The following is a 10,550-nucleotide window of genomic DNA, read 5'->3' on the forward strand; positions in this document are numbered from 1 at the left end:
AGAAATAAAAGGATAGGGATGGGGTGGTGGTTGGGTTTGCTATATATTTTGAAGGAGTATGATGTGAGAGTTGACATTCTAACAAGCATGCTTTGTGTTTCTATCCTTCATGTCATACAGGACATGTATACTACGTTAAGGTACATCCATATTTTTCTCTATGACAGAGAAGAATTACAACTTTTTCGTGTGATTAGGTAGCCACATGATTCAATTATAGGAGTTTTTTTCTCAATATAAAAATGTTTTTAACAAATTTTCCAAAATTATTGAAAAATGTAGCCTATGAAATCAAAATTTCATAATTTGATTCATAAGATTCATAGTAAAATAGAGTAGGAAAATAGAGTATTTAAGATTGGCGGAGAGTAATGAAGAAAGTATTGATCAATTTGAAACTTTAAATCACTTGATAGAATAACTTGAGTATATAATTACTTATAAGTTTTACATAGAACCTTCTACATATACCAATATTAATTACAAGTAATATATTTAATGTGTCTATTTGCCTTGGTACATTAATTCATTTAGATACATTATTCAATCTAAAAAAGACTTTTCAACTATTTGTATCAAACGCAATAAAGAAACAAGTTTAATTTAATTTCCAATACCCTCCTTAAGCTTGATTTTTCCCCTCATCCCAAGAAGACTCATGGATTTTGGGATTTGAATTTAGATTTGTGTAGATTTAGAATATATATATATATAATTCACACAAATTAAAGTCCAAAATCCAAATTTCACACTCCCATAGGTAACGCAAGAGTTAAAATTCTAGAAAAATAAAGAAAAGATATTTTTCAACTTTTATATATAAATTTTAAAAATTAAAAGTAGGTGCCATTTTTTTGTAATTATTTAAAAAATTAAAAATTATTTGCACAAATAAATAGTATCAAAAAATTTTATTCTTTTTCTATTTCATATAAATATTGTAAAAAAATAGCTAATCTTTTGTAATTTTCTTTCAACCCTTTTTACAATTTTTTTATTTTTCTATTTCTTAATAAATCCAAAAAAAAAATAAAGATATAGGAAAAATATTAAAAAAAAAATTTCAAGGTAAAAAATCAAAATAAAAATTTGAAAGAAAACATTTTTCACAACTAAATTAAAGTACATAGCATGTAGCAAAGCAAAATCGACTTATGGAAAGTCGATTTTGTCTTACGTGAAGTATGAATGGGAAGCAAAATCGACTTTTGGAACGTTGGTTTCCACAATGAAAATCAACTTTTCATAAGTGTTTTGCTGATGTCATAACAACTTGTCATATCAACAGTAACAAACTTTTGAAAAGTTTGTTTTACTTGTAGGAACCTACTTTCTAGAAGTTGGTTTCACTTTAGCACAATTCCGTAATTATTTCCTCTATTGTTATATAATTGTATTTTTTATATTTATTAAATATTAATATTTCCGTAAAACACTCTATCCATGCATGTCAAGCCCCCATGAAGACTCCCCTGACACTAACAAAAATTATTACTAAATTTGATTTTATATAGCAAGTAAAAAAAAAATTTGATTCTAAACACATATTTATTATTCTATAACTCTCTTACTTTCTATTTAAAATAAATTGCATGTGCGTACACAAAACATATATTTAATTGATCTTAACTCACTCTATTTATCATTTACTTTTCTAAACGACTTCAAATTTTACATGAAACATGTATGGGTATTAATCAATATAATGGATATTTTTAATTATATGATCTTAAAAGACATTAGCAACAACAGCAACAACAAAACCAAGCCTTAGTCCCACTAAGTGGGGTTGACTATATGAATCATTTTTTGCCCATTTATGCATTAAAAAAAAAAAAGACATTAGCGAAAGGTCAAAATATCTTAGCAAAACTCAATAGTTGACAATGATAAAATACAACCCCATTTTGCTATGTATAATATCTAGAAATACAGACATAATTTTGTATCCCAACTTATTTCAAATTTTAAAGATTGTTTAACAAGATATATTCCTATTTTTATACTTAATATAAAATTATACACATAATGTTGTAACCCACTGTATTTTAATTTCTATAAATTGAATGAGCAACACTCGTGAATATCTCATTACTTTATTTTAACGTTATTATTATTATTATTATACACTTTTCATGCATTGTGGTTGTACATAATTTCAAAAAGTCCACCATCCTAATATTTTGGGGGTAGGGGGGAGTGGGGTAGGGCAACTCTAGTCAAGTATTGATAGTTTTACTTCATTGCCTTCATAATTTTATCCATAAATTTGGACCATTTTTATAAAGCAAAAATCTCCCATATATAGATCAGTTATACTTAATAACTCTCAACTCCATGCTCCGCTGAGGTAGTTTAAGTGGTAAGGAACGAACTTGTGACTTTGGTGACCTTAAGGTCACTGGTTCAATTTCCCTTTAAGGCATTATGCTGGTGAATTAGTAGGGGTGCATCAATAGACGACATTTCATACGCTGAATTTATACTGCACCATAGTGTCTAATGTGACGCAGTGGTGACTGAAGTTCTCATGTTATTAAAAAAAAAAAAAAACCCAACTCCACTAGAGAAATTCCAACCCTATCTCCTATTTGGGCTCATGTTGGGCTTTTTCTTTTATCTTATCAGTATCCAGGCCCACCAGTTGTGGGTCTCAGATCTGAGTGTTTTGGCTCTGGGCATATTGCAGCTGCTCTCTCTCTTTCTTTCTCTGTTTTTTTTTTTTTTAAATAATAATAATAATTTGTTTAAACTTATATTGAACATTTTAAGTCATTTATTGAATAACAGAACAGATTACGGACTTGCAAAAGATGAAAAGACTGAAGGAGCCAAAGCCAATCAGAATCAATAAATATCTCTTCACGCTTGACGCCCTTCAGCTCTCCCCGCCTCTCTGAGTCTTCTGGTTCATCTCTCCTTGGATTTTCTGTGAGGCACGCTCCACCTATTTTATGTTTTACACACTACTAATCCTTGGTCTGTTCGAATCTCTGTCTCTGCTTTTATGTCTCTGTTCTGCTTCTGCTGTTTTCTTGATCTGGGTTCCCTGTAGTTGTTTTCTAGATCACAGTTTTTGCTATTGAAATCTCTGTTTTGCTTCTTTTTCTGTAGGAATCCACCAACAGAGACGAACCCATCTGCGGCTTTCCTCTTTCTTGATTCTCTCCATTCGCTTTGAGGGATTCAGGCTAATGGGTTTAGCGAATGCACGCAAGGTTTGTTCATTTCTCTTTCTCCCCCTCTCTCTCTATCTCTCAAGAATATCTTATGGAAAGATGTTGATTTTATTTCTGATGTTTGTATTATTTGTAGTTTGATTGTTTGTTTAGTTCTCCTATTTGCTTTCATTTTACTTGCCTTTGTACTTGGTTTGAGAGAAACTAACAAAGATTTGGACTTGTATCATTTCTGTATTGAAATTTTCATGTTTTGTTATAGATCTTAGTTTTGCATTAGTTTGATAGATTCGTTTGTTGTTTGCCCTTCATATGCTCCTTTCCTTTGTTCAGAGTTTTTTGGTAGGGGTGGTATGTTTTTCTAATACTTTCAGTTTCTAGATTGTTGGTGATTGGTTTCAAATGTTGAGAATAATCTAATCTGTCTTCTTTTGTTGATTGGGTTTTAACCTTTAAGGCTTTTAACATCTCTTGTGTGTATGGGTGTGCGTGTTTATATTTATCTATGATGTCATTGATTTTCGCGGCCATGCTTCTCTGCGTTATTTTTCTTAGCTATGCAGATGATTTTAGATCGATTTTATATTGAAAAAATGGCATTTTATGAATGCTAAACCTAAGGAAATACAGCGCTTGCAATGATAAAGTGAGTACCAAGCCTAGTTCTTGATACAAGCAACTAATAAATTTTGTAAAAATGACATGAAATCAGTCAGCAACTCTTATGACATTTGTAAACCACAGGATGATTTCATTTGAATGGACCATTGAAAGACTTAAAATGTCCCATCCTCATGTAATTTTGTTTATAGAAAATGGACTGTTTTTTCTTATCACGAGTTGTTGTAGCGGTGTTTATATCAGATCATGCCCCATAATTTCTTTCTTTCTTTGGCAGAGATTTTCTTTAATCATCCGAGATATTTCTTTTTTGGAGTTTTGAGGCTATGGGTAGAGGTAGAGGTAAAGGGAAGAAGTTAACTGTCTCCAATCCTGAGGATCCTGGCAGTGGTGAGGAAGAAAAAATTCCAGCTCAAAAGAGAAGGGGGAGGCCGCAGAAGCCCCTAAAGGATGAGATTGATGAAGAAGAAGCTGAAAAATTAGAAGAGGAAAACAGTGAGATTGCAAAAGCTGGTATATCGAGCAAAGAGACAAAAAGTTTGGCTGCAGCAGAAAATGGAAAGAAAAGGAAGCGGCAGTCACAGGCAAAAGAGAAAACTGATTCAGTCAAAGAGGAGAATGGAAATGGAACCAGATCAAGCACTGATGACTCAAATAAGACCAATGGATTTCGTCATAATGGGAGCAGGCGCAAAAGCAAGCCACGTCGAGCTGCTGAAGCAGGTGTTAAGTGTTAACTGCAAGTGAAGTTGTGTTTAGCTACCAAAAAGGATTTCTTCCTCATTATATCGCTAGATATTTCACGCAAGTGGGAGTGAAGTCTATCAAATCTCTAGTTTCATAATGTTCTTTTGTTTCATGTTCCCTTTTTTTGGTAATCTCTTTCTTTATTTCCATTTTTATTTAATTGGGAGGTTTGGAAGCGATTTTGCATATGGTAATCTTCCTAAACCCTCTTATATTTCATATTTTTGCCATATCTTGTATTAGAAGTTTGCACACCATGTTTAACTAATTGCCTTCTCCTTTGTGATTTTCTACAATGTCTTAGTTTTCTTTGTTTGTTGGTAGAACAGCAAATATTGTTTTTTTCAGTTTATTGTTGTGCTTAATTTCCTCTTTTATTTTCTGCCCTAATTTGGATGTTCTTATTTTTAACATCTCCAGCAAGGCACAAAAGAGTTATAGGTAGTTATAGGTATTTGGAAATTGATTTGGTGAAAGATTTATTGTTCCAATGTTTATTGTCATTGTTGTTTGGATTATTTGGACTATCAATCCGCGACCCACTCCATAGCTTTTGGCATGTTGTTATATTTTGTATTTAGCAATCTTATTCTGTACTTTCATAGTCAGGCACTCAGGCTTGCATTTCTGATCTCTCTTCCCTCCAGGTGGTTGATAGTTGATATCTAGTATCTTATAGGATCACTCTTTAATTTACTGGATTAGATTGGAAATACCTAGACCTTTTTTCTAACTAAAGGGGGTAGCCATGTCAAAGACATGCCTGCCAATCAATGCATTTTGCCTTTACAAGCATTTGTCTTACATTGTGTACAGTTCAGATTTGTACTTTCACCCTTTCTTTGGCTACTAGTTATGTAGATGAGAAGCAAGCATTCAGGTAAACATCCAAGGGATTTCTCCATGCATGAAAAATTTTGGTAGACCTGATCCTTGTAGAGAGGATATGTCCAATGGTTTTCTGCATGAGACATGTGATTGCAAGTCAAATTCAACCAACAGGATAAGTTTAGAATTCTGGAATTTGGCTCTCAAGTTTTGCCTATTGCTTAATGGCCATAAGTTTTGAGGCATATATTTTTTCACTGGCTTTGAGGCCAAGTGGAGTAAGAATGCCTGAAGGTGCAACCTTGAGATTTAACATGTGGCCCACATTTCCAAGGTGTGAGGTTTTCATGAGACACTGAGGCATCCTTCTGGCTTTGTTATTTGCTCTGTTTCCAGATTATCTGCCTTCTACACTCGCAAGATGCTGGACTTGCCAACTATAAAAATTGAGACTTTTTGGGAAAAAAGAAAACGTTGTAGTCATACATTTGGAGTCCTAAAAATTCTTGAGTCTGACCTTTTAATACGCATTGATGAATGTCATGGTAGTTGTGTAGTAATTCAGCATTTTGATTATGAAAATTCTTTACAGTTGTTTTTTATGGTTTAGATATATTATGAACTGACCCTGCATTTGGGAGCATGGAATTCAGACCTCGAATTTGGGTTTTTTGTCGATTTAGAAGGGAGTCAATGCAAAATTATATTGTGCTTTGTTCAAATCAACACAAATTCAAATCCAAACTCCAAAATTCATGCTTCTAAACGCTACCTAAGTAAATTTGATTACAGTTTCTTGAATACTAATGGCAGTTGTAGTCAAGATCCATTCTTCAGAAGTGTATTAGAGATCTTTTCTTTATAATTTCCCCTTTATTTTTCTTCTGAAGCTATGATGTATGCCTGCACTTCAGAAGGACAAAATGCGTTGCTTCTTTCTGCTGCAGTTTTAAACTACAATGAATGTGTTAATGCTATATATTTAAAAAAAAAAAAATTAAGTACGATTTCCTGCTTGAGAAAGGAAGTTATATTCTTAATACGGATGAAACTTATTATTTTTTTTTTGGATTACGCACCGATTATCCACGTGTCCGTTTTACGGTCCACGTGACTAATCCTGCGCTCTTTGAAGTTGACCCCATAACTCCAAAATGAGGGTAAATTCAGGAGTCCAGGGGCAGAAACGAACCCAGGAGGGTTTGAACACTTGATCTCGTGAAAGGCACTCTCGCAGCCCGCACTACCATCTGAATCACACCCTGGGGGTGGATGAAACTTATTATTGATATGCAGTTTAGATGACATTTAATTACCAAAGCCAAGCAATAAACTTGTAACCTTAAAACATAAGTTATAAGCTTGTGCGAGTCTCTAGAGACATAACTTGCACAAATCCACATTGTTAAGGAGTTAGTTTGATCTTGGAGGCTCACATGAAAATTTGGGCTTCTTATGTTCTTATTTCCCAAGCAAACTGATTTATGACGAGGTAGCGCTAGGTTAGGCACTACCTCAATGTTTTGAACACATACATTAGCCGTTCTACCGTTGTTATTTTGAAACTTGACAGACATGAAGGATGAGACAAACGGTTATTTTGAAACTTGACAGACATGAAGGATGAGAGGAATAGATGATTCGATGGGATGAGGATGGAGATATGTGTGGATAGACTTTCATTTTGTTAGGAGTAATGATGTATTACTAATTTACTAATTTTCTAGTATTGATGGTTCTAATTATTATAGAAGCACCCAAGGTGAATATTAAGGAATTCTACATTGGTTTGGGAGCAATCTTGAATTCTTCAAACTTAGTTCGTCCTTTTAGTACCTTTTTCTAGTTAGATAGGCTCAAGAGTCCACATGAGAATCTTTACAATTTTATTGGCTTTATACACCCCTTTTTCATTTTTTTTAAAGAAATGTTTGGCTTGCTTAAAATATATTGAAAACTATAAGTTGGGTAGAGGAAGAAGCTAAGAGCTATCAGAGTATATCCTTGGTAAAGAACCCTATGTTCGGGATTTGGATTGTAATGCCCCAAACCCGCTAGGTGGGGTCTGAGATGTTATGAATTCACACGTCTTTGATACCATTCACGTAGCAGAAAATAATAAATAACTACTTTAAATAAAATACCAAAGTAATATTTATACATCTTAAAAAGGTATATCCATTAAGTCCATATTACATCACCAACATTTTTTTTTTTTTTACGTATTTGTATTCTCCTAGAACTCTGAATGTAACCACGATATTCCTCCACCACAAGTGAGGGTAAGTAATAAAATAAGTAACCTATTTTCCTCAAATGATAGTGTTCAATACAGATAGTAAATTCCAAGGTCAAAATTTTATAAGGAGGGGAGAATGTAGAGAACCGAAGAATTATAGTAATTAAATAATAAAAGAAATGAGAGAAAATGATTTTTCAAAAAGGGGTTTTAGCAGGGTCTCATTGATGAGTGTAGAGTGCTCGTCGACGAATAGGCTTCTTGGGCTCATCGACGTGGACGTGTGTCTCGTCAACGAGAATTTACCCAGAAGGCTGTTTTCAGGGCTTGAAACTTGTCGACGAGGAGTAAGTGTTCGTCGACAAACTCCCTTCATGGACTCGTCGACGAATCTGTATTTTATAAATAACCTAACCTCGAGGTTTTAGCGAAATTTCATGCAGCAAGTTTCTCTCTCTCTCTCTCTCTCTCTCTCTCTCTCTCTCTCTCTAAGTTTCGTTCCCTCCTCCTTCTCTTTACATTACCAGCTTCAATTCTCGCCAGTTCGACGATCGGAAGCCGCTGAGCTACTCCTAGGAAGATTTTCTTCAAATCTACAGGAGTAGTTCGTTGGTTAGGCCAACTTGGGCACCTTCCCAAAATCTAGGTAAGTTGGTTATTTTGAGGTATTTGGTATTTCTGGACTAAGGAAAATGTTTTAGATAATATAATATTAAATTGTTGTTGGGAAAAATGCAATTTCAGGGTGTTGAGCTGGGGAAACACGGGTGTAGGTTTGGAATATTTTGTGTGCTTCTCAATAAGTCAAGTAAGGGGATAAATTAAGTCAGTATTTTTCATGAAATTATTATGAATTAAATAACATTTATTTTCAGAAAAATATGTATGAAGAATTATGTTTGGGAATACTGTTGTTGTATAAGGAAATTATTTTAACACATTTTATATGGAAATATGATTTCAGAATAAATTATGAGTTTATAAGGCTATGTACATTTGTGTAGCATGAGTATAATATTTCCATGATAATTATGCTATATTAAAATATTAAGAGTTTTCCCAGATAAGCTTGTTATAGCAGTTTTCAAAAAAACCCTAAAAATAGTACCAGAACTATGGTTTTAAAATTATGATAAGCAGTGTAAGAATTTTATGTTTATTACGTTATGGATTATGCCGACGTAAATGCCGTGATTTTTACGTTATGAATTATGCCAACATTGACACCATGATTATGTATGATATGTAAGTAATCATGAAATTTATTTATGTCAAATATTACTCTGAATCACGAAACAATTATGTTTTAATATGGAATGTATTATATATTATCAGAACCCAGATAACTTAGTTTAGTTTTATGAAGCACAGTACCGTAGTTATATGTTCACGGTTATGAATATGTTAGTGTTACCACACATCTTATGTAGAGTGTGGGAGATGACAGTCGATGTGGTTTTATGGGAGTGTCGTAGTTCCCCGGGTAGTTCGGCACAGGTGGAGCAGGCCCATCGTACTTACACACCTATGTTTGATTTAGCATGGTTGGCCAGCCATTGCTAGGTCCTACCTTCGGGCCGCACAACCCTGTCATGCCTGTAAGACATGACAATAGCTAACTAAGTATCTATCCTTGGTAATAATTCAAGTATGATATGATTATATAAGATAATTTTGCAATATAGAAATTTAGTATGTTAAGTTATGCTATGATAAATTATGTTTTATTCAGATATGATACAACTGTTTATACCAGATAAGATTTATGTATTGTTTATATGTATATCACGAAAAAATACTTATGTTGCCACACACTGATATTAGTTTATCTCCCTTACTGAGAGGTGTCTCACCCCAACCATACAAACACTTCTGGAAATCTAGGTATAAAGGCTGATAAAGCTCTGTAATGGTAGGAGTTGACCGAGCTACCCTTTCAGAAGGGTAAGTAGATGAGATAGGGTCATATGGGCTTTTGTGATTATGACCCTAGGATACTTTTTGGTCTTATTGGGATGTATGTATATGTATATGACAAATTCAGTAGAACTCTGGTATGATTTCTAGTGTTTTATGACATGCATGTAATTTTATGTTTTCCGCTACTTACGTATTAGAGTTATATGACAGGTATATCCCTCATACCCATGGGTCCAGGTTGATCACGACTATGACAACTTAACAAGATTATTATGTATGTTATTACGTGGAAAAGGGAAAAAAATATATATGAAAAAATAGGCAGGTCGTTACAGTTTGGTATCAGAGCCTAGGTTGCTAGGTTCTGTAGACTTTAGAGTGCAATGGAAACAATACCAGAGTATAGGAAAAGGATTTGAGATTTAGTTCTACAAATGGAGGCAGGACTTCCGTGGTGGTTTTTGTGTCTTTCCGAGGGTGACGATTTCAAGAAAGTCATAGTAAACTATTGTAGGGTTGTGTTTCTAAAGTGTACGACTGAATCTTGAATTAAGATAGGAATGTCAAGGTAGAGGAATAATATGAGTTTTGGGTAGATATGTAAATTATAAGGATGGGGTCCCTATGCTATGTTCATTATCTTCAGGATGGACTTGGGTAGTGGCAGTGCTTATGCGAGCTCTAGTGTGGGTGTAGGGCCTTCAGGGGCAGTGTGACTCAGCAGGTCATGGCTGAGATTGCACAGAGCTAAAAAGATACGGGAGGCTCATTTGTAGGGCACAGGTACATAATAGAGAAATTCACAAAGATGAATCATCCGACATTTTCAGGAGGAGCAGGTTCTATAGTTGCCGAAAACTGGATGCAAAAAATAAAGAAAGTTTTGGCAGTACTATAGTGCACGGAGGACAAGAGGGTTTTATTTGCCACCTATAAACTGACAAGAGAGGCTGAAAGATGGTGGACTGCAATCAAATTATTGGAGGAACAAAGGGTGGTGCCTATAGCTATGAATT

At 34.1% G+C, this 10,550-nt stretch overlaps 1 protein-coding gene across 3 annotated transcripts; it reads left to right on the plus strand.

The window, feature by feature from the left end:
* The first annotated feature begins 2,655 nt into the window (after positions 1 to 2,655).
* On the plus strand, positions 2,656 to 4,838 carry LOC131148632 (uncharacterized). 3 transcript variants are annotated; one of them, XM_058098474.1, is made up of 3 exons: positions 2,656 to 2,931; positions 3,115 to 3,218; positions 4,078 to 4,838. In XM_058098474.1, exon 3 carries the CDS (start codon positions 4,127 to 4,129, stop codon positions 4,535 to 4,537), a length of 411 nt encoding a protein of 136 aa, XP_057954457.1. In that variant the 5' UTR covers positions 2,656 to 2,931; positions 3,115 to 3,218; positions 4,078 to 4,126; the 3' UTR covers positions 4,538 to 4,838. The 3 variants fall into 3 exon arrangements, with proteins under 3 accessions (XP_057954457.1, XP_057954456.1, XP_057954455.1); XM_058098473.1 differs by having other exon boundaries at positions 2,689 to 2,936; XM_058098472.1 differs by having other exon boundaries at positions 2,784 to 2,979.
* Positions 4,839 to 10,550: the final 5,712 nt, after the last annotated feature.

Source organism: Malania oleifera, chromosome 2 (genome assembly GCF_029873635.1).
Source record: "Malania oleifera isolate guangnan ecotype guangnan chromosome 2, ASM2987363v1, whole genome shotgun sequence".
Taxonomy (NCBI): Eukaryota; Viridiplantae; Streptophyta; class Magnoliopsida; order Santalales; family Ximeniaceae; genus Malania; species Malania oleifera.

Bases quoted from the DNA above. Each gene is read 5' to 3' on its own strand.
- LOC131148632 (XM_058098474.1), top strand. From the start codon at position 4,127: ATGGGTAGAGGTAGAGGTAAAGGGAAGAAGTTAACTGTCTCCAATCCT.